Genomic DNA, 25,541 nt, shown 5'->3' on the forward strand with positions numbered 1-25,541 from the left:
GCTTCTCGACAAATCCTCACCTTAATACGCTGTCACTCGGAGATATTGTTTGAAAAACTTGCATATCATGAGGTTTATTACAAGAATGTCAAAGCAAGCAAAGCAAAACACACTGTATACTTTAAGTAAGTAGTAGACTGTTCCACTGTCAAATACTATTTTTAGATGTGCAAAATAAATACAACAACAACAATAATAATAATAATAATAATAATAATAATAATTATTATTATTTTAATATATATATTTATATATTTTTATTTCTTAAATTGAGAAAATTCTTTCTTTCTTTCTTTCTTTCTTTCTTTCTTTCTTTCTTTCTTTCTTTCTTTCTTTCTTTCTTTCTTTCCTGACAAAGGAAATCACGCACTAATTTATAATATACTTTGGATACATCGGATACGGTAGGTGTGAATTAACAAATCAATAATAAATAAATAAACAATAAACTAATACTTTAAAAGACCAATCAATAAATTAATTATAAATACTACTAATTATTGAAATTATAATGGCTACATAAATAATTATTCTTTAGTAATTATAGTACAGTATGTAATAAATATTACATAGATACAGAGACACTATATATAATGTTAAATCTCCTTAAATATTGCGATGTCAGATTTTCTTAGTTTCTTTTAAGGTTCTTAAGGTTTCTTAATTCTTAACGGAATTAAAACCTTATAAAATGCAAGGAAGAAAAAGAAAAGTACAAACTAACTTTATACTGAGAGTTAAACTTATATATAAAATAATTGATGCATTAACAAACATATATATATATATATATATATATATATATATATATATATATATAATTAAATATTATTAAATTTCATGAGAGGTGAGATTTTCTTCTCTTTGAATTCTTTGAATTTTAACAAATTAATTACATGAAAAGAAAAAAAATAATTTTCAGCTTGTGTTGAATCCGATTTTATTGCAAAACTCATTTTCTACAGACATTTTGACATTATTTAAATGAGGTTCTGGACCTCGGTAATGCTATTAGCATGCCAAAGGCTATGCTGTCACATTCAAATGTTTCATCTTGTTCTGTAGGGCCTGAGTCATTTTTATCATTTTCAGATTTTGACTTTTGGTGCCCTTCAGTAATTGGAGGATAATAACTTCATCAGGTCTCATTTCTAGGTCCACACCAGACCATTACAAGATAAAGATAGCTCAGATTGTTTTTTTTTATCCTGCCAAGATTGTTATCATTTCTACCGGAAGATGGTGCAGGGGGTGACGTTATAAAGGAAGTCAGGAGAAGACGTTTTCTTAATATAAGAAAGATAAAATAAGATCAAATAAGATGAGATGACAAGATAATATAAAATAAGATAAGATAAAATAAAATAAGATAAAGTAAGATGAGATAAGATCAAATCGAAAAAGGTCAAATAAGATGAGATGAGAAGATAAGATAAAATAAGATAAGATAAAATAAAATAAGATAAAGTAAGATGAGATAAGATCAAATCGAAAAAGGTCAAATAAGATGAGATGAGAAGATAAGATAAAATAAGATAAGATAAAATAAAAATAAAATAAAATAAGATGAGATAAGATAAAATAAAATGAGATAAAGTAAGATGAGATAAGATAAAATCAAACAAAGATAATATGAGATGATAAGATAAAATAAAAAATAAAATAAGATGAGATAAGATAAAATAAAATAAAATGAGATAAAGTAAGATGAGAAGATAAAATCAAATAAGACAAAATAAGATGTGATAAAATCAGATAAGGTGAGACAAGATAATATAAGATGAGATAAGATGAGATGAGAAAAATAAGATGAGGTAAGATCAAATAAAATAAGATAAGGTAAAATGAGACAAGACAAAATAAGATAAGCTAAAACAAAATAAGATGAGATAAAATGAAATGAGAAGATAAAATAAAATAAAATAAGCTAAGATAAAATGTGATAAGATCAAATAAGATAAGCTAAAATAAAATAAGATGAGATAAAACAAAACAAGGTGAAATAAGACAAAACAGAACTTTATTAATCCTGATAGATATTAGAGAAAATGAATCAACGATATGATGAATCCTGACACGGAATAACAAATTCCTGCAGTTACTCAGTTTATTTATTAAAGAGCAGCATGGTGTTAGATATAATGTTCAGTTCAATTCAAGTTTATTTGTAAAGTGCTTTTAACAGTGGACATTATTTCAAAGCAGCTTTGTGGAAAGAAGTTCCAGTTATCACCTGTGCTTTAGCAGCGAGAAATCACTTAAGAAGACTAAAGGTGAAAAAAGGATCTTTTTTCACCCAAAAACCTTGTCATGAAGGAAAAAAGCTCTGAAACTGGAGGCTCCTTCCTGAAAATGTCAAGCACAGAAACCTGCTGCTAGAGAACACGCATCAAATCCTTCTGACCAATCAGAATCCAGGATTAAACAGCGCTGTGGTGTAAATGTGGTGTAAATTTGCTGCATCCTACAGAGTCGCTTTAGTCTCTAGGATTTTGCACTGGGCTGAATTTCCAGGATGAAATGTCCTTGACATAAAAGGATAAAAGCCAGTACACTGCTGTAAATATAACTGACTCGCTGCTGATTTCATTAGCCTGAGTGTGTGTGTGTGTGTGTGTGTGTGTGTGTGTGTGTGTGTGTGATAGACAGAGAGGTTGTGATGCCGTGGCCCGCGTCCCTGAAGCTCGGCCTTTACACGTCCGCAGAGACGGAAAAGCCGCTCAGAGACGCTCCGGGGTTTGTGGCTTGTTGAAGTCTGAACAGAGGTGTGAAGAGAGAGAGATGGACAGAGAGAGAGAGAGAGAGACTGCCACTGTGTGATGAACTATTCTGTTCAGTCTGATGCTCTTTCTTTCTTTCTTTCTTTCTTTCTTTCTTTCTTTCTTTCTTTCTTTCTTTCTTTCTTTCTTTCTTTCTTTCCTCCACTGTTCTCTTTCTTTCTTTCTTTCTTTCTTTCTTTCTTCCACTGTTCTCTTTCTTTCTTTCTTTCTTTCTTTCTTTTCCTCCACTGTTCTTTCTTTCTTTCTTTCTTTCTTTCTTTCTTTCTTTCTTTCTTTCTTTCTTTCTTTCTTTCTTTCTTTCTTTCTTTCTTTCTTCCACTGTTCTCTTTCTTTCTTTCTTTCTTTCTTTCTTTCTTTCTTTCTTTCTTTCTTTCTTTCTTTCTTTCTTTCTTTCTTGCTTTCTTTCTTTTCCTCCACTGTTCTTTCTTTCTTTCTTTCTTTTTTTTCCTCCACTGTTCTTTCTTTCTTTCTTTCTTTCTTTCTTTCTTTCTTTCTTTCTTTCTTTCTTTCTTTCTTTCTTTCTTTCTTGCTTTCTTTCTTTTCCTCCACTGTTCTTTCTTTCTTTCTTTCTTTCTTTCTTTCTTTCTTTCTTTCTTTCTTTCTTTCTTTCCTCCACTGTTCTCTTTCTTTCTTTCTTTCTTTCTTTCTTTCTTTCTTTCTTTCTTTCTTTCTTTCTTTCTTTCTCTTGTGAGTCTAGTTGTTATTTCTTGAGCACACTCTGTTATTCCATATAGGGACATTATTCCATTATTGCAGTCTTAGGTAAAGATGATGAATGCAGTGTATTTGTTCTGCTTTTATTTAACTTCCCGTTCATGAATAGGGCTTTGCCTGTTACTGCACTGTTCATATCCTGAAATAAATGAGAATGTTTGGAAAGTTAAACTGCATTTCAGTTGCAGTTTACGATTAATGTGGCTCCTGAGGCAAGCGGCGTTGAGAACTGCTGCTCTAACTAACATACGCTATTGTTGTGTTAATTTACCATTTGCTTTTGGTTTGCAGGATAATGGGGATGAGACCCACAGGATTGCGCCATCCCCTGTGGTCCATGTTCGGGGACTGTGTGAGTCGGTGGTGGAAGCTGACCTGGTGGAGGCCTTGGAGAAGTTTGGAAATATCTGGTAATATCTGGTATTTATTCTATAACAAATACATCAATGAGATCCATGGGATCAAATTGCGTAATGAGATCAGCCGGATCAAATAGAATAATGGGATGAGATGAGTGGGATCAAATAAAGTAACAAGATCAGTGGGATCAGATAGATCAGCAAGATCACAGAGACCAAACAGATTAATGAGATCACTGGGATCAAATTGATGAATGAGATCAGTGGGATCAAATGGGATTAAATAAAATGATGTCAGTGGGATCAAATGGGATTAAATAAAATGATGTCAGTGGGATCAAATAGATAAATGGAATCAAATAGAATAGGATGGGCTCTCATTAATCTCTGTGATACCAGGCGGTCTGACTAATCTCTTTGATCTGACTGATCTCATTACTCTATTTGATCCTGCTGACCTCATTAATTTGTTGATCTAATCTATCTAATGAGATTAAGATCAGTGGGAAATCAGTGAGATCAGTTAGGCCAGACAGATCAATGAGATCAAGAAGATGAAATCAAACAGATCACTTAGATCAACGAGATCAGTGGGGTCGAAGAGATTCATGTGGTCAAATACGTCAGTGAAATAAAAGTGATCAAATTGACCAGAAAGCTCAGCTACAGTGTAAGCGAATAAATTATAGAGAGAAAAAGGGGAGTGAATTTTAATCATATTTATATACTGATATGGCATGTTGAGTTTAAGGTTTTAATAATTGAAACGAAAGCTTTCGAATTAATGACGGATACAATCAAAGATGTTTCTTGTACTTTGAAACCGGCATCTACTGGACATAATGAATACCAATGAACCCGTAATAAGGGTATGATGAAAGCAGTGGCTATAGTGCGGTAATAAACTGAGTTAATCTAAAACAAGCTCCTGTGAGAGAGTTTCATGAATTAAAGTGGAGCACAAGAAGGGTATAAATGAAATAAACCATACAGACACAATACACAACTGGACGTAATATCTGTCTCTGTTTGTGGATCCTGTTCAGATTAAGATTCAGATCTTTTCAGATCCTTTTAAAAAATCTTCTCCACTGTCAATCTGCCGAGGCCACAGACATGTAATGTGCTTTGTGTATGGAATAAAGCATAAGAGGGTCAACTGTTATAGGATAAAAATCAACATAAAGGTGGTGTGATGTGGCTTGAGGCAAAGCAGTGTTAGTGTTACCATGTTTAATTTCAAAATTATAAAATAAATTCCCAGATTTTTCTTTTTTTATTGGTTAAAGACAATAAACGCTAGTACCCTTACCATCTTCTTCTTTTTTTTATTGTACTTGGAGAAATGATTTTACACAGTGTTTATCACATACGCCTCCAATCGCTGGGATCGAACCCGCATCTCCGCCATAAGCTCGGTCACCCGCAGTAGCAGATCAGAACACAACTTACATTAAACATAAGAGAAACAAACCACATGGAAACTTAGATAACCTAACAATGCCATAAAAACCTGGATACATGTTACACGTTACGTAGACAAAGTATATCATAGTAGACAACATATACAAATATAATGACTGACCATGACCAAGACAGATATATAGAGCAGCACATTAAAGGAAAACAAGGGACAGGTGAGAAAGTGGGAAAACACAAACCCTAGGAAAGGGCGTGGCACGGCCCACATGGGAATAACACAATGATACATAAATAAACCACTTCCCAAGACCCCCTGGTGGTCTGCCAAGGAGCTGTCCCAGTAACTCCTGACACCGGCTATAAGAAATTCTTGGCCGTTTCCTCTCTGAGCTGTGAACGTAGTGAAAAAGTGGAGGAAGAGGTTTAGAGTTATGTTGTGATGAAGTTGGTATGGTGAAGTCTTTTGATAAGGAGATTTTTAGTTTTTTCAGTCGTGTGTTTGATGACATCACAAGCTACAGTTGTTTTTCCTGGAAAGTTATGGCAAGTGATGATAGGAAAAAGACGAATAAAACACTTTAGATCATAGGAAATTAATCATCAGGGTGGAGACATTAACCCCAAACCATGTAGTGGTTTATTTCTTAGTTTCTTAGTTTCTTAGGGTACGTCAATTAGATTAAAGTTGCTGTAAAGCTCCTATTGTGAAATGGAAAATAAAGCAAATAAAAAGCCAGATAAAAATCACGTCTTGGCTGATAAATGTATTTTTGGTCACTCTTTCAACTTGCTCCGAGAACATGACCGCATGAGGTCATTCGGTTAAGTATACTAGGAAGTCTTTAGTCACTGTTTTTATTTAGGTTTATTAATATTAGTTGGAAGCTCTTCTCTCACTGCTGAAATGAAAGAAATATAAAATTTGAGTCATTATATGTGTAAAACATTTTAACATCATTTTAGTGTCTTGTGTTTCCAAAAATATACAAAATTTACATGTAGTGTAAGGTGTACATGGAATTAAAAGTGTTTAGAAGATTCTTAGAGATATCCAGGAAAGCAGTCGAGCTTGTGTGAGGTGCCGTATCATGATCGCTCAACCCCTGCCATTAGATATGCTGGATAAGGTCAGCGTGTGATAATGATGTTCGGAGAGTATCGGGTGGCACGGGATTAGGCCCGATGCTTCTTTCCGGTGCAGCTGAGTGGAAATAGAGTAGCGCATTAGGGTATTTTTAGGACTCTGTGAGAAGGTCTTATAGGAAGCAGCAGGGCTGTGACATTGTATTTAAGGCACGGAAGAGCCTTCCCAGAATTGTCGCGTTAACTTGAGACTGCAGTGAGACAAAGTTAGAGCAGACAGGTTAAATACAGGAAACAGGAAGTAAGTAAAGTCGTTTGTTTAAAGAACAGATTGATCTGAGGTGATCTCAGTTTGGTGTGATGACTTTAATTCTTACATTTGTATTAGCGTACACTGACATTTTAAATGCCATTATGGAAACCTTTAACAAGTTTTCCACTACCTTTTGGCTAAAGTGAGCCAGCAATGAAGTGACCCTTTAAACTAGCCTTCAGTTAACGCTAGGAAAGCTTATGTCGGCTAAGCTAACTCCTGAGCAAGTGTAGCTACAGTTAGCATACCTGCTCACTAAAAAAATAAAACTCAGCCTCTTCACCTGCTCGTTGTCTGCACAATTTCCGCACTTTTTTTAATGCTAGCTAGCACTCACATCTTCCACTCGCATGTCAATAATCCTTTCCACTTTGTATACATCCTCTTCTTCATCCTGTTTGCTGTCCCCAGGGTTCGCTCTGCACCGGAATCCATTTGTATGTACAAATGTAAAAAAAAATCCTTGTTATCTTGCTACATGAACAGGAGTGCACGGAAAAGACATTACATTTACGGCATTTGGGAGATGCCGTTATCCAGAGTGACTTAAATGTTTTTACACAACTGAGCAATTGAGGGTTAAGGGCCTTGCTCAGGGGCCCAGCAGGGGCAGCTTGGTGGACCTGAGATTCCAACATCCTTTTGATCAGTAGTCCAACATCTTAACCACTGAGCTTATGGAGAGTAGCAGGAGCTGTTCTGGTTAACGTGGACACGGGGGTGTGGGGTGGGGTGGGGTGGGTTCGGGTCAGGGCAGGACGGACCAGGGACGACCCTCTGACCTTCTAGATTATGAACGAGTTATAAATGTTATGAGTGACTGAATGAGTAAAACCGAACACACCAGTGAGGTCCTCAAACACAGGCAAAATTTTAATCTCAGATTATTTAGTTACAGAGATCACCAGGCGGAGGAAATAGTCAATGAACCCTATGAAAATTCCTGCTACTCTTCTGTCTGAAGCCCAACATGCACATGAAGCCCAAATGGTACCTCAATAAAATTCCTACAAATTTTATAGGATCCCATGTGAGAAATAAAACACATTCATATGCACCGTCTACGGAAGAGTAGTCCAGGTTTTCACTTCACATCAAGTGCTGTGTGTTTTCTGATCTGGTTACTACCCTGAAATTTATTAAAGAACATCTCATGCTTCTTTTTTAATCCACTTACTGTTACATTTAATGTTAGAGCTAGGCTCTTATTATTTTATTATGTTATAGCAGCTATAAACACTTCCTTTACCATCCATTCTTATTTCCTCTCTCGTCATTTTACTGAGAAACAAGAAAAGATTTTCCTGCGGCAGAAAGCTTACTGACTCACTCACACTGGAGACTCCTTCCAGAAATGTTCGACGTGATTAAAACCTGACCATATCAACAATTAGATGCTTTTCGTTGTTAGATTTCGGGGTTGAGCGTGCACAATGCAAGCCACTTTTAAATGATAAACTATATATAAACTATAGAAACGGATATGCGTTAGAAGAAGCGCATTAAATAAACCTGTCGTTTAATCAACAGCTTCTGACCAATCAGATTTGAGAATTCAACAGCCATGTGGTATATAGGACTTTCTTGAAATGTGAGTAATCACTAATTAAAAACATGAAGCTATGTACTGCTCAGGGATGAGACCAATTTTGCTAAAATTTTCTGATGAGGTAGATCACTTTCCTATTCAGTGAACATTATCATTTACATCATTTAAAATATTTAAAACATAATGACCGACACCAGCTGAAGAGAAAATACCCTATGCATCCTCCTCAGTCATAAGCCCCTCCCCCTCGCTGTGCTCCTCTTTTCTACACTTTTCCCTTAACGTTCAGTCAGATGATAATCACAATAAGACACTATAGCTGAGGGCTGAGGAAAGGTAATTAGCTGGCAAACGCTTATCACTGTGGTAATGAGTAGTATGTTCATTTGTATTTTGTTTTTCCTATTTATTTATAGTCACAGATTTGATCAGTAACGTCAGCCTGTTTACTGCTAAAAGACTATTTGATTATCTCGTCTTATTTGGCATTCTGCCACAAACTTATGTGATTCAGTCATCATCAGTGAAAGCTTTTTTAGAAGTCACTGTAGGAAAACAGAGTCCCGTGGTATAAAAATAGAAAAATATGGAGTTTGTTGCAGGCAATTTCAGCAAAATCCCTTTACAGCCAATTAAAATTAAAAATTCAACTAATGGAATGATCAGCAGAACATACTCACATTAATGTTGGTTATATATTATTAAAGAAGACAAACAAACGGATGGATGAATGGACGGACGGACTGACGGATGGGTGTTTGTATGGCTGGAAAATGGATAGACGAATTAATCAATGGCTGGACGGATGAATGGATGGATGGATGAATGGATGGACGGATAGATGGATGGATGGATGGATGGATGGATGAATAGATGGATGGATGATGAATAGATGGACCAATGGATGAATTGATGGACAGATAGATAGATAGATAGATAGATAGATAGATAGATAGATAGATAGATAGATAGATAGATAGATAGATAGATAGATAGATGGATGGACGGTCGGACGGATGGATGAATGGACCAATGGATGAATTGATGGACAGATATACTGATGGATGAATAGATGGACCGATAGATAGATAGATAGATAGATAGATAGATAGATAGATAGATAGATAGATAGATAAACCAAAAATAAATAAATAAATTCTACTCTGAGAGTTACCAGAATTTAGTGTTTTGGTGCTGGTTTCGCAAAAAATAAAATTCTAGTCAAACTCTAGAAACATCACTGGTTCTGCATAATGCGATATATTTTACATAACTCATATATTTTACATAACGGTCTCACCCAAAAAATAATATAGTATAAACTCCAAGGATAGTTTCCAGTGGAGAAAACATTAAACCATTAAAATCCTACTTCATTTTCCAGCAGTATTCACTGGGCTAAATAAAATAAAATAAAATTTCCAACCTCAATCCTGTGGAAAATTTTCATATGCGGTATACCAACAGCGATAAAGCCGAAAGTCTTTTTTTTAACACACTTCTTTAAAAGATCTTGGCGCTTCCAAACAACACCCAGTGTCAGAACCTTCATCAAGTGAGCATGACTCTGAGACCACTTAAACACGAGAATGGCCAGCTGATGCAAATCTTATCATCAAAAATGATTTGTATGCCATGCAAAGCAAACGCTGCGTCTCAGATGTCGGAGGTGCACAGAGAAGAACAGATATGTATTTTTTTCACAGCTCAGGGTCTGCTGTGATCTTTCATGGATCAGCCTGCTGCCACATCATCAAAATCCATCTGGACAAATATTAGTATCGGTCCTAGATTAAACGTGATCCAGTCGGTGTATTTCATATGCCATTAATTTTAGTTTCATGTACAGAAAGAGGAGGATTAAAAAATAATATGAGGTCTTCTCCCTGCAGCTACGTGATGATGATGCCGTTTAAGAGGCAGGCGCTGGTGGAGTTTGAGGATGTCGAAAGTGCTGACCGTTGCGTTGCCTGTGGCTCCAGAGAGGCCGTCTACATCGCTGGACAGCAAGCCTACTTCAACTACTCCACCAGCAAGCGCATCACACGGCCCACAAACGCAGACGACCCCAACAGCGGAAACAAAGTGCTGCTGCTCTCCATTCAGAACCCGCTCTACCCCATCACTACAGTGAGTATCATCCAGTGAAATGCACCATGGTCCGTTTGCTTGACAGATTTTTATAAAGAGCTGTTTACATGTATCCTAAACCTGACATTCTGTTACACTGCATTCGTGTGATGAGTGACATTTAGTGGCAGCATTTCCATAACAACAGCAACGTCCTGTATTATCGAGACAGACATCAAGTATCTAGGTCTCAGGAAATATCGTTTTAAAGAAAATGTGAAGTGAAAGAAGGATTCCTCTGTGCAAGCTCATAGATACTTAAGAAATCAATTAAAAAATCTGTAATTTTGTCATTTTAGCATTAAGCTGTCATTGTATTCTGAGCCTTTAGTTACATAATATACAGATCACAACAGACTAAATACTTTCAGTTTACCTTTAGCAATAAAATACTAATATAAACCAACATAATGATACTCATGTGGTTGATATAGAGGTCTGAAATCTAAAAGCAATCCTTTACAGACCTGGAAAAGTGTGAAAATGGGATCTGACTTAACATGATATGGTTATGATATGATTCCTCCTTTGCATTGTGGTTCCCATGGCAACAAGCACCACACATACTTCTGTTAAGGTTTAATGCAATGTTTACCTATTGTGCTCACCTGTTTTGTGTCAGCCCCCGATGAGTTCGTCTACCAGTCAACACCGTCTGCGTTTTGACCCCTAAAATAGACTCTGACCTTGACTTCTCACGGTTTGCCCTCAATTAAAAAACAAGTGCTTGCATCCTGCCTTATCTCGCAGCAGGCTGCAACATTTTCCTGACACGTTTAATGTCATGACCTTTCAAGATTAAAAAGCTGAAAGAAAACGAAACTCTGCTTTGCGACACAAAGTCAACCAGAAAGATTACGGATGATACCGTACAAAACGAACTTTTTACTCTGTGCGTCGAAGCCGAAGACGGAAGAACAATCTACAAACCTGAACGATTTCCTCAAGGTGAAAAACCCAGAGGTAGAAATTGAGAAGTGTGTGTTCGTGTGGTAATTTAAACCCGTTCGAATCGCACCTGGTTGCCATCACTGTTGAACACATTCAACTCCAGCATGCTGCTAAATCCCCAAGGTTTCAACAACAATACCGAATCAATAACTAACAGCCTCGAAGCCTAACTCAGTCCCTTGTGTCAAGCCTGGCGCTGAGAGCTGAAAAAGAAACAAGGGTACTAACAATGACAATCATCTAGTGCACTAATCTCACTAATGGCTAGTCAGAGGAAATCTCATTGATCATCATTATGTGAGTTCCGGCTTCAGGATCCGCCAGCCGAAGCCCCTGCAGGTCTCTCTTATAGATCAGTGTCCTGAAAAGACACAATCAAGACTAGATAATAGGCTCTGCTGTACCGCTAGGTTAAGTGGTGTGGAGCGCTCAATAGAAATAGATCTGCATATCAAAAGGCACCAGGCTTGATTAATAAGCTGATGAGAGGTTTTGCTGTTCGGAAGCCAACGTAATGTAATTCTACTCGCTGCGCACTTATGTGTGATTTATAGAAACGCTCTTTGTGGATGATTATGTATCGAGTACTTCTGCTTTCTGAATTGGGACACTTCTGTTTCATGTTACAGGATGTTTTATACACAGTGTGCAACCCTATCGGCAACGTGCTACGCATCGTCATCTTCAAGCGCAACGGAATTCAGGCCATGGTGGAATATCCTTACTGGAAAAAGGAGGAACTGGGGATTGTGTTTGTGTGAAAATCATCATATACTTTAAATCTGGATATTTATTAACACCAGCTCATGCACATACACAGACACCACCTCATAATAGATGAGTCACTTTTAATGTCATTGTGCAAGTACTAGTACAATGAAATACAGTCACATGATTATCACATGCTGCTCCGTTACACTAGCATGAGATTCTCTTTCGTGTATTTATACCCAGGGGTAAGTGGCTGTGTTTAAAAAAAAAAAAAACGGCTAAATTGTTCTTTCACAATTAATTAATTTTTTTTTAAAGAAAGAATGCTAAGTATATGTCGCACTAATATGAACAAAATGTGCCGCACAGCCTGTAACCGCTGTTCTAGCTAATAGTCTGTAACAGCTTAGCTGTAACACCTAGCTAACTGTCCTAACTAGCTTGCTATCTAGGCTAGATTTGTCAATATCAGTAGTAAATAATGAAACAGAGATTGTTTCAACTCTGGAGATGAGATGAGCAATTGTTAGCTTCTCAGCTGGAATAAAATAATATTAAGTGCTGAGCTAATTAGCACAGCTAGCTAGCTAGCTGGCTAGCATCTTACAGTTGGTGCTTGTCTGACTAGCTGAATGAAACAACAGCTAGGCATCCAAATAATTTCTGAATACATTTCCAGCCCTAAAGAAGTCTCAGGCAACATTGTTTGCGATAGATAGAGAGAGAGAGAGAGATAGATAGATAGATAGATAGATAGATAGATAGATAGATAGATAGATAGATAGATAGATAGATAGATAGATAGATAGACAGACAGACAGACAGAGAGAGAGAGAGATAGATAGATAGATAGATAGATAGATAGATAGATAGATAGATAGATAGATAGATAGATAGATAGACAGACAGACAGACAGACAGATAGACAGATAGATAGATAGATAGATAGGCTCAAGTCCTGCTTTGACCAAAATATACTACAAGCTTTTTAAGCCACATTTCACTCACCTTGCTTTCAATTAATTTGTAAAATATGATCTAGTATTTGAAAATAGTTCTGCTCAAGAGTTCAGTGAAATACAGAATAACTCCATAGTTTCAACCACCACGTTGTTGCAAGGAACAATTTACTGAGGTCTCGTTGTGTGTTGCCGCTAATGGAAAACAGTTTCAATATCATATCATTCTCAGTTCAGATTCCAGACCCCCCAAAAGTCTAGAGCCGGCCCTGTGCAGGTTTATTGAGGGCAACACCAACTGAACACAGCGAAGCCTAACACTGATGAGCAGCTCAGCTTCACTGGGAGACGAATTTTGCTGAGGGAGAAAAAACCTCATCAACATGATATTTCTTCTCATCTGAGTCTCATGCATGTAGGTTACTTATCAAAAGTGCACTGTCTGATTTTCCTTTAATTTACACAGCGGCTTCAGAAGCTACTCAGTAAAGCAGAGCGTTTGGACGGATTATTACACAGTGAATATCCTGAGGTGTTTCAGCTTTATTAGCGGCTCTACTGCTGCAGTTTATTTCTCGCATACCCACATTACGGAAGAGACTTCAGCATTGCCCCTGTAGACATCTTGCTTGGCTTTGCCTCTGTGCTTCTACTATGCTTCTCTGAACAGTGCCTTGAACATATGGACTCTCAAAATGTTTAGACAGCTAGCGTTGGCTTTGGACTTGGCTTTAACTTTGTCTGGCCACTATGCAGCCCACATTGCTGTGTCTCTGGATCATTGTCCCCTGCCTTTGATTTGCGCTTGTGTTGAGAGTATATCTTTCTTTTTCTGTTCTTGCCAGACGTGTTTTTAAACTTTCACAAAGGGACGTTTTACACACGTCTGTCTTTATTAACGCAGAAGCATGAGAAATATTTCAGAGGTTGTTGTGAAAACGTGAGCAGTGGTGAGCAAAGTTTTTATCGTTTAGAGCTGCAGAAATGGCATGCGAGGTGAATATTTAGACTGAGGAAACGTCTTAAAATAGTTATGTATGTCATTATTATTTATTTAGTGCTGGCTCTGTGTTTCCAGGTGATTTTTTGCTTTTTTAATATTATGTGCAGTGCGAAACCAAACCATAAAGCAAGTATCAAGTATCGATTTTCTGATTCTGACTCAGCAAATAGAAAGTGACCGTAAATGTATATACGTATCTTCTTTCGGCTTGCGTACAAACAAAATATTCGCCTTTTCTGCTTCTCTTGCCACAGTAACACTGGGATTTTTTTAGAAAGCTTTTCCCTGGGTATATTATGAGAGCACACAAAAAATGCTGCCTATTTTTTTTAACTGCCTTTCAAATGGAAGGCAGAAGTGCATAACTAGTTATCAGTTCATGCCTAGTTTTTCCCTGGATTGAGTCCTAAATGCTCAGATGCCTGCAGTGACTTGGGCTTTGCTATGATTTTCCTTGACTGGCTGTCCTCCACGTTTGAATCAGTCCAGAATGCCCAGAAGGCCAAAGCGGCCCTCAACGGAGCCGACATATACGCCGGCTGCTGCACACTGAAAATCGAGTACGCTCGGGTAAATCTGCAGCGCTCACACACACACACACATACTCCTGCACACACTTACACACAGTCACACACATACACACACCCACCGGTGGAGCCTAACACACATGCACTGCCGCTGTGCTTTCTCTCTCCCTCCCTCATTTTAGCCCTCACGCCTCAACGTCATCAGAAATGACAATGACAGTTGGGACTACACCAAACCCTTCTTGGTCAGACGAGGTAAGAAACTGGTTTTGTTTGCGTGTGAGAGTGTGTGTGTGTATGTGGGTGTAAACGCATGGCAGTCTTTGCTTATAGACACCTCTAGTCATTCCCTCATCTACGTTATGTCTTGTTTGCATGTGTGGCAAATTTCTTTATCCTGTAATTATTTCTGTGGAGTTACACGAAGTACGAGAGCCAAAAAATCCACAATAACATCCTTTCAGCTGGAAGTACACTTACATTTATATTTATTCCCTTTGGGAGGCGCTTTTGTCCGACGCACCCTCCATGTGAGGCAGAATACAAACCGAGCATCTATATGGTAAATGAACTGACAACGATACAAGAGCTGCACAGCAAAATATCCAGCAGTTGGTACATGAAAAGCACATAAAGATAAAATGAGAGAGCCACAAGCACATGGACTGGAGTAAAAGAAACATGAGGAATGTAGTGGAAAGAACTAATAATAGATGTTTTCACGCAGACCCATGCATCCATTTAATTGGGTTTATTCATTTCCATTCAAAACACCAATTGCAGAATTCCAGAGTAGCCATACCTCAGCTGTCATGAATTCCCAAGTGAAAATACTCGGAGGAAGATTCCTAAGATGCCAAAGATTCATGCTGTTTGCTATGCTGCAAGTGGCAGGCCAAAAATCTTGTCTAATCATAAAATTAGTTACCAGACTAGCAAAGTAAAGGGAGTCCAATCATTCATTCATGTTCACGTGGAACACTTGGCATGAACACTTCAGCAGCTCTGTAAGGCATGTGTTTCCAAATCTGGATAAGTTTCAGACTTCAGAGAATGTTCTAGAGAATGTATAAATAATTAGTTGGCAAAGTAAGACTCAAGATGCAGAAATTGTGATGCAGGTAATGATATTTTAAAATACCATGAAAAACAAACCTAAAATGTCTGGAAATTTGGGAAAAGTCTTGAAAAGTTCAAAAAGCATTAAGAACCATGAGGAGTTGAGCTACGATCTGCCAAGTGCTTGCAGACGAGGTTGGGTCGCATAGTCTAACAGATTTTTTTTATCAGCTTGATATTATAAATAAATCTGTAAGATCGGGAGTTTATGGGAATAGAACATACTCTAGTGCTTTTCACGTCTAATTCTAACCCCTGCATTTGACCACAGGTTCAATAAAGTTTTACACTTGTACTTTAGAAGCTGTGTTACCTGGGGTTATGAAGCACTGCTCTGAAGTGGGCTTACACAGCTTTTACAATTTTAACAATGCACTGTGGTACCAAATGTGTACAATGTGGTGTTAGAACTTTACAGCTAGATGCTTAGCAACAGACACCCAGTCAGAAAATGAACAACACATGCCTTATATCACCTGAAAACCAGGACATAGCAATACAGATCGGTAGCGTCAGGCGGCAAATACTGACCATCACTGCCTTAGTGAGAGGGAAATTTGTGATACTGAAAAATTAGCATACATTGGCTGGACATGCATGCCTGGTCCTCTATACGACCTTTTAAAAAGGCTAAAATAGATTAGAAGTCCGTGAAAGATAACAGTACTTACTTGGGTGCAAAATGGCAACCAGTCATGATTGTTGATGCCCCAAATATACAAATAAGAACATTAAGCTAGTGTTTAGGAATTTACAGTGTGAAACAGCAGATTATGAATACCCAGTATAATTGTTAGCCCCGGACAAAGTATGACCAACGACAAATAAGTCAAATAACCTAGGATTCTGTTTACCTGGAGTTTACACTGACCCCAGAGGGAACAGTTTCAAGTGTGTAAAGCCCTTCTAAAGGTAAGCTGGTCAAACTTTGTAGTACCCCCAAGCTTGAGAGTGATGTAGTATTGAGTCAAAGGAATTTTGTACCCTGAAGGTTGAGCTAGAGATGGCAATCCTTCATCCTGGCTGAGATGTCTGTAAGGCATGCTGAAACCAGTGTGTCCTACTTAAAGAAGGACAGGTCGAGTAGACCTTTGTCAGCATAGCCTGCAGAAGAGGAATATTCCTTTCCTTGTCCTCCTTTACTTCTTTTCCTCTTCTGTGGCCTTGAAGACTCTAGAGTACACGACTAGGAAAAAGTATCCAACGGTTTAACTGGAGGAACAAACCATAAAACTCATATCTGGTGCTAATTCTCTGTTGTAGACTTCTACATAGTACTTTTAAGCATTCTGTCAGAAAAAAACAAGCTTAGAAAAACCTTTAAGGGTGCAATTCCTCTGTCGCAGACTTATTCATAGTACATTAAAGAGCCCCTTTATACACAGCTGAGGAACAAACCAAAAAACAATCCCTTTATGGCTGCCAACCCTCCTATGCCTCCCAGTCTAGGGTTAGGTGTTTGATTCCTGTCTCCGCCCATGTCTGTGGAGTAAAGCATTTACTCCCCATTCTTCTGGGATTTCTTCCGGGTAATCTACTTTCCTGCTTATGTGTTGTTGGCTGATAGTCATCTCTAAATTGTCAGCAGTGTGTGACTGGGTGTGTGTGCACTTGAAGGATTGGCTCCCTGTCCAGGGCCCCCAGCTTTGTGTTCTAAATCCACTTGGAATGGCTCCAGGTTCCCCTTGACTGTGTGTAGGATAAGCAGAACAGAAAATGTATGGATGGGTGGATGGGTGGATGGGTAGATAGGGCTATTCCTGTGTTATATATGATCAATTTAAGGGTTCCCCTGACAAAACAATGATAAACCTTGGGTTTGTTGTAGACCTCTACATACTGTAGTGCCCTTAAGAATCCCTCGAAGGAACAAACCTTTTCATCTAAGTGTATTCGTATAAAAAAAATGGGTTCCTCTGGGGTCTGGGGTTCCTCTGATATTCAGAACCCTCTCTCATAAAGTAACATAAAGTTGTAGGTTCTAAAGAAAGACAAGCTAAAAAATCCTATAGTATATATAAGTATTTAAGTTCTATATCTGACCATTTTTAAAGCTAGTTAAAGCAAGGCCACCTCTTCAGTTGCACATCATGGCAAATTCCTCAGGTCAAAACTCATCAGTTTATTTAGAAAGAGCAAAGGAGGAGACACTCTTTCAGGGAAAACAGTGTAGATATCCTGGGCAGCAAAGACGTCTTTGTCAAAGGACTGATGATTTTTAGGGGCCAGTGTCACTGCTGATTATCTGTGTGCCTGATTGACTATTGTACCCTCAAATGGTTTTACACCAGTCCATCACATGCCATAAAATGGTCGTTTGCCACCATATAACTGATGAACTCCCTTGAAATAGCAGCAACAACTCTAGACATACTCCTGTGAGATATTCAGCATGACCTGGTGCACAATACTGACAGTCCATCAAGATCTTTACATTGTTATTTGGTCCTGGCTCACGGTATCAGAAGGGTGTGTGAGAGTAATGGAAACTGGAATGAATGGAGGAAAGAAAGAAACAAAAAGATGGAAGATGCATGGTGAGTGGGTAAAGGGGAGGAGGAGGAGGAGGAGGAGAGACAGTATTGGAAACAGCAGAAATACATTGCAAGGGCATAACTTTATGTGATTAGCCAGCTTATGGATGGCCTCGATCACAGCGGCGATGCTGCAGCTGTCCAGACCCCCCCAGATCTCTCCACAAATAGACGATAAACAGTGTTATCACCAGAGAACTGGTGATGTTCAGCAATCGATTGGAGTCTTCTCGATGGGATACGAAGGTCTGTTTGACTTTGTCTGCAGCTCAGATCTCTCAGCGGGTTGTCAGCCTCCATTGGTTTGTTGTTATTGAGGTGCAGAGGGGATGCTGGAATTTGAATGCTAATTGAATCGTGGACTGCAGAAATAAATAAAAGAGTATTAATGGAGCTGCCAGCAATAAAAGGAATGTCTCGCTCTGTCTCATTCATTTCCCCCCTTGCTGTTTTTTCTGCGCCGGAGCACAGGTATTTCAGTCAGCACTTTGTAAAATTACAAACATCATGATGGTGTACAAGAAACGCTCATCAGAGGCCTGAATGTATAATAATGGAGTCTGTATGGCCAAAGCATCCAGACAAATGATCCTCGAGACCATTTCAATAATATATTTTTTCTTCATTTGCACAGTCTTAACACATCCTGGCAGCGTATTGATTATATTTCAAACCATCGACTCCCTTTAGACATTTCTTTGTTCTACACCCACCTAACTGAACCCATCCCTGCCTTGCTTCCCAATAACACTTTCAAATGGTGCTTGACCAAATTCAAGGCTGGCTTAACACGGATTTAATGGTGCAATTGGATGGTAAGACGGTCCAGTCGTTAAATGAGCTCTCGAGTGAAAATTAAAACACAGAACTGACACTAAAACGAAAATAAGAACAGAAATAATGATATCCAAATCCGTGCGAACAAGAGACAAGAAGAACAGGACCTCGACATTTGCCGTGCGAAGGTCACCTTGAATCCTAATAGCCCCCCCCCCACCCCCACCCTCACTGTGAGGAAAACAGAGGCTGACGGTGCCCACAAACTCCCACCGCTAACCGCTCATTTTGTAGCAATTAGCACCACTCTGCATGACTTCTCCCTGTAGGCCTCCAGAGCTAAGTCGAGAGAGAACAAAAAGAAAGCGAAGGAGAGAAATGGAAAGGGAGATGGAGCGTTCTTCTCTGTTCTGTTCTGTTCTCCTTCCAGTCTGACAGTTTTGAGAAAGACTTTGTTCCTTTGCTTGCTTTGAAGTGGTGCAACAATGCCTGGCGCATTGCATCAGTGCGGAAATCCTCGTCACATGTTTGCTGTTTTCGTCTTCAGTGTGAAAATCTCAGAACGGCACAGAATAACAAGGCAGCCGTGTTTTTAAACACGACACCATCTTTCTCCTTTTGGGAAACGAACTTTCGAAATTTGTGTAATTGAACTATAAAAAGTCACGTTTCCCAGGCACTTTATTAACTTTGGCACGCTCCATCCTGCTGTTTGTTTTCAGTTTTTACTGTCGGATGTGGAAGTGAACGTCGTGCCCATTGTGCCATTGCGAGCGCAGACGCAAACCCTTAATTGAAGGAACAAGTTCTTTTTTTTGCCAGCATCGTTCACTGTGCCCAGTTGGGTTCTCATTATTCCATGAATATTTCTATTACTGGATCACAGCTGGATAGAAATATCCTTTTCTCACGTTTTCACTTTGGGTTGTCCTTTTTACCGACGCAGTGTCCTGTCAAGTGGCTTGACCTGATTTGCAAAGAAGACATGACTGTTAAAAAAAACTGTTCATATGAGCAGCTCCAGGAGACTTTTAAAAGAAAATGGCCATTAAAATCGCCCAAGGTCCTGTTTAGCATTTTGTCTCCGATGCAGTTTTTAGCCTTCTTGCTCTTTCACCTTGTCACTTTTTTCACTGTAACCCATAGTAACTTGAAATATTTCACTAAGTCACTTTTTACTGCCATCGGGCTTGAAAAATCTTCATAGAATTTTAGAAAAGCTATAAAAAGTGCCAAATATAGTTAATAAAAACCACAAAGAAGACAAACACACTGAAATGATCATACCAAAAATGAGCTCCAGATAAAAAAAGCAGTTAAAAATAATAACTAGTAATAAAAGTAATTTTTAAAAGAAATTCTAACATATCCTGTTTGTTCTCACAAATTTATCTACACCGATCAAGCATAACATTATGACCACCTGCCTAATATTGTGTTATTCCCCCTTTTGCTGCCAAAACAGCCCTGACCTGTCGAGGCATGGACTCCACTAGATCCCTGAAGGTGTGCTGTGGTATCTGACACCAAGATGTTATCAGACTTACAGGACTTAAAGAACACTTACAGGACTTAAAGAACACTTACAGGACTTAAAGGATACTTTTGATAGATACTGACCACTGCAGACCGGGAACACCCCACAAGAGCTGCAGTTTTGGAGATGCTCTGATCCAGTGGTCTTGCCATCACTATTTGGCCCTTGTCAAACTCACTGAAGTCCTTATGCTTGCCCATTTTTCCTGCTTCTAACACATTGACTTTGAGGACAAAATGTTCACTTGCTGCCTAATATATCCCACCCACTAACAGGTGCCATGATGAGGAGATAATTGTGTTATTCACTTCACCTCTCAATGGTCTTATTTTTATGCCTGATTGGTGTATATATTACCTGATTGAGTGTTCGGAGGATAAGGATCTTATTTGCAGGGTGGCTTTCATCATCTCTGTTCATTTACAGACAGTCTATTTGGGACAGACCCTGTTAATTTTTCTAAATTTTCCGCTTTCTAACAGTACACGTGTTCTATTCTGCCGACAGATTGGAAATCGACTTATCGGACATTTTCAATCAGTTTAAATAAATTAATTGTTTTCTTGCTGTGAGTCTGATATAAAATAATTCAGGACTCTGTTGGCATTCAGTATGTTTTATACGTATGTTTTTCCCTCTGTTGGATAAACTTACACAGAATTTTAGTGGTTGAAGATCAAATTCTACTTGATTATGAACAAGCACTCAGCGAGTGAGAGCAGAAATGGGTTTGATACCAATATTTACTTTAACGATAGAAACATTTTTGTGGAAAGAAATGAACTGTTTTTGGTTTTTTGGAACTTTCCTATGAATATATTGCTCCTAGTAGACTAGGAAATACTAAAGAAACACTAAAAAGTCCTGAGTGTCTACTTTCATATAAGCTTCATATTAACCACCACTCTGGAGTATGACATAGACACCACAAAACGTTCACAATTTTACATTTTCCGGCATTAAATTTCTAGGTGCATTTATGTTTAGAGAAGCTACAAAGTATTTTTGACCAAGGAAAATGATCCCATTTAATTCAGTTATATTTTTGTATAGAATGCAGCTTGAGAAATTACAAAGAAAGTGCTACAAAGCGCTGAAACTGGAGACTCCTTCCCTAAACACCTTCTTAAAGAAAGCTTCACCATATCGACAATATCAGCAAATGAATCAACACTTTCTGGCCAATCAGATACGAGACTTCAGCAGCACTGCAGTTCACAAGGAACAGAAGAGTGCATACAAGAAATCTTATCTCACCTGTTCTCTTCCTGTTATCGTAACTGATTTGCGTCATGTACATTTCCTAAAGTTCTGCTTTGTTAATGTGTAAAAATCCAGACTAGGTTGCTAGCATCACACCTTTCAAATTAAACTTCTCTCCCTTGTCTGTACTCACATTCATACTCTGCTGTGATAAAAACCAATTACTGTCGTGTCGTCAACATATTAGATAAGAATCCTCACATGCATGACAATAATGACGATAAGACCCGCGATACATCCCTGAGGTGTACCAGTGCTCACTACTTGTGTGGAGAACGTATCATTATCGACTCGAGCTATCGTTAGCTCAGTAAGAAAGCCGGTCCCATTTTACGCTAGTTAATGTCTTGTTAATGAGTTTGCCAGGTGGAACAGATGTGGGAGAAAAGAAAACAGCAAGACTGCAAATAACATCTTAGGAACTTAAAAAAGAAAGTCGCATTCTCAGTAGTGTAACTTTCCATCTGCCGTTTTCTGCTGTGGTTGTTATTTTTTGCAATTATTTTGTATCTCTGGCTTTGTCTCGTATATTTGCTTTCGTAAAATACTATCTTCTATCTTATCTGCAAGCCAATCATCATCCAGGACGAATGTAGGATGAATGCAACGTAGGTGACCTTGACTGGTCAATATCTACATCCTGACCGAAAAGAACAAAACTGAAACCTTCTACTTATCACTAATATTAAAACCAGGTTTGTTTAGAAGTTCTGAATGGCCCTGGGGGTCTGTAAATAGTAATTAGTAATTAGGAAATGACTGAATAGACTTTTCTTTTGTATTATGGTATGTTAATACAGTGGAACCTCGGTATATGAATGCTTGCACGAATTTTCACCTTAAGAGTTGAAATTTTGCAAGAAATTTGCATCGGCATACGAAGCATACGAACTTGTTTGCGTCAGTGGAAACCAAAGTAAAGCCAACTGGAGTGAATTCACGAATTTTACTGTTTTGAAAGAGTCAACCCACAATACCAACATTACCAAAAATAATTTACATTATTTACTGTCCAGTGTCACCCAAATGAGGATGAGCTTCCCTTCTGAGCCTGGTTCCTCTCAAGGTTTCTCCCTCATATCATCTCAGGGAATTTTTCTTCGCCACCGTCGCCTCAGGCTTCTCATTAAGGATAAATGTTAGAGATTAATAGCAACATTATTTTAAACTTTATCATTTTTATACAGTTTCTATACTTCTGTATAGACCCTGCTTTGAGACAATGTCCACTATTAAAAACGCTATAAAAATAAAATAAATCGAAATGAAAGTCAATTTCGTTCATGGAGTTTTTGTAGGCTAGCTAAAGGATTTTTTAAAATCATTAAACACTTTACAGACCTTAGACTCAAATAAACCATATATAAAGTCAGCTAAAGTAATCTTCTGAGAGCAACAACAATAACAAGCTACTTACATTTGTAGAAGTTCACTGTGAGTTCATTCACCATTTTCCTGACCTGAGAGGCTTCAGAAAATATGATGTTTATGTGAGTAGACATTTCCGCTAAGGGAATGTAGTGAGCATCGGTGCTCCATGTTTTTCGATGCATTGTGGGAATTTTTTAGGGAGCGAACGTTCAAGTGCAATGGAAGGATTTTGCAATTGAGAGAGAGAGAGAGAGAGAGAGAGACCTTAAAATGGCCGCCTCCCTTATAGGTGTCCTGAATACTGAACTACGGAGGTGATTGAGATGCACCCTGTGTTAAAATGTTCAAATTGTGTTAAGACGTTTGTGTGGTTGCACAAACACCCAGACGTGTTCTAATGTATTTCCACAGTGTCGAATGTTTCATGATGAAATTTTAAGGTAACATTTTAAGGTCTAGTTAAGGTTTTAAAAATTGTAAATCTTACTGTAGAATCTGTAATCTAGAAACTGTAGATCTTAAGCAATACATGAAGAAAAAAATGTTTGAAATGCGTATATTATTAATAAATGTGGTCTTAATTGCCTTCAGATATCTTTCTCTACTGCGTTTATTATCGATTATTTAATTATTTATTAATAGGTAAAACAGCGAGATGAGAACCTTATATAACTAGAATAGTTACGCAATTGCACTTTTTGACCATACAGTAGAAGAGAAATTATTTATAATCACACTATAGAAGTCACCCAGATGAGGATGAGCTTCCCTTTTGAGTCTGGTTCCTCTCCTGGCTTCTTCCTCATATCGTCTCAGGGTGTTTGTTTCTTACCACCATTACCTCTGGCTGCCTCATTAGAGATAAATTTAAATTTATTGTTCATTTCTTCATTTTCTCCATTGTTAAAAATATGACAATAATGTTAATAATGTTAATTATTAAATAATTAATGTTAAATAATTGTTAATAATAATAATAATAATAATAATAATAAAGTTTGATCAAAGAATATTGATATTTTTGTAGAAACTTTTGGCCTTGCTCTAAATTTACTTTATAAGAATAACGTCACAAAGTATGTTTTTAAAAAAATTTAAATTTAAAAATAAAAAAATTCTACAATTATTTGATCTGTTTGGCTACAGGAACGGATCTCTCTCAGTCTGCGTTGCTGTTACGCGCCAGTTGCTATTTCACATCTTCATCTCTCATCCCTTTCTTTCTATCTGTCCCTGCATGGTTTATCTCAGTGTGATGATCGTGTGTGTGTGTATGTGTGTGTGTGTGTGTTTGTGTGTGTGTGTATAGTTTGTTTGTACTCTTTAGCACATTCACACCCACATTGTGCTTCTTCTCTGGATATTTGCTCTGATTCCAGAACGTGGTAAAGGTAGACAGAGGCAGGCCATCCTGGGGGAGCATCCGTCCTCGTACAGCGACAACGGTTACGGTCAGTCTCCATCACTCTATCTCATCTTGTCTTCTTTTTTTTTTTTCTTTCTTCCCCTGTCGCTCTGCAGCTGTTTCTCAGTTCGAGTGATTAAGCTTTCTCACCCTCTGTCATGCAGATAAGTGGGAGGTAGAGGAGAGGGATGTAAGAAGGGAGGGAGAGATGGAGGAGAGGAGAGACGGAATGATATGTCAAGGGAGGGAGGGAGGGACGGAGGGAAAGGGGGAAGGAGATAGTGTTCTGCTAAGCACGGTGTAATTAGAAGGACCTGCAAGGGAACCGGAGTGCATCAGACTAGAAAATAGTGTGTAATTTCTTTTGCTCGTTCGTTCTTTTTTTATTTTTCTAGCATTGCACCAGGATCTTAACAGTTGCCTTCTGTGACTAACATCCTTTCTTTCTTTCTTTCTTTCTTTCTTTCTTTCTTTCTTTCTTTCTTTCTCTCTCTCTCTCTCTCTCTCTCTCTCTCTCTCTCTCTTTCTCTCTCTCTCTCTTGCTCATGCCACCCTTACCTCATGGCTATCCAGGGTCACACTGCCCCCTGCTGCCTCTGCCCAGTAACACAAGGTTCAAGAGGAGTTCCCACGAGGTGCCCGATGTTGTAGCCTACCCCCTGCCCCAGACCTCCTCCTATGTTGGCCACTCCTCCAGCTCTGTTGCCATGGTGAGCGGCCTGCATCCCACCAAGATGAACTGCACGCGCATCTTCAACCTCTTCTGTCTCTATGGTAACATTGAGAAGGTGAGTGGGCCATGAGAGGAACAGTGCTGCAGTGTTTTGTCACTCCTGACTTTTCCCTAATGGGAGTTGGACCAATAAACAGTAAGCTGGGAAAGTCAGCTCGGTGCATGTGTGTTGTTTACAGGTGAAATTCATGAAGAGCGTGCCCGGAACGGCTCTGGTGGAGATGGGCGATGAGTACGCTGTCGACCGTGCCATCACACATCTTAACAGCATCAAAGTCTTCAGCAAGAGGCTTAACGTCTG

At 38.4% G+C, this 25,541-nt stretch overlaps 1 protein-coding gene across 1 annotated transcript in view; it reads left to right on the forward strand.

Annotated features, from left to right (window-relative positions):
• LOC131360499 (heterogeneous nuclear ribonucleoprotein L-like) overlaps window positions 1-25,541 on the forward strand; it is an 80,486-nt gene that overhangs the window by 42,851 nt on the left and 12,094 nt on the right. The window contains exons 2-9 of the mRNA XM_058401030.1: window positions 3,786-3,904; window positions 10,113-10,350; window positions 11,931-12,016; window positions 14,448-14,544; window positions 14,684-14,756; window positions 24,482-24,553; window positions 25,081-25,295; window positions 25,420-25,541. Coding sequence (XP_058257013.1) covers window positions 3,786-3,904; window positions 10,113-10,350; window positions 11,931-12,016; window positions 14,448-14,544; window positions 14,684-14,756; window positions 24,482-24,553; window positions 25,081-25,295; window positions 25,420-25,541 — 1,022 coding nt within the window. The remainder of the gene's footprint in view (window positions 1-3,785; window positions 3,905-10,112; window positions 10,351-11,930; window positions 12,017-14,447; window positions 14,545-14,683; window positions 14,757-24,481; window positions 24,554-25,080; window positions 25,296-25,419) is intronic.

The sequence above is a fragment of the Hemibagrus wyckioides genome, linkage group LG10, assembly GCF_019097595.1.
Source record: "Hemibagrus wyckioides isolate EC202008001 linkage group LG10, SWU_Hwy_1.0, whole genome shotgun sequence".
Classification (NCBI taxonomy): Eukaryota; Metazoa; Chordata; class Actinopteri; order Siluriformes; family Bagridae; genus Hemibagrus; species Hemibagrus wyckioides.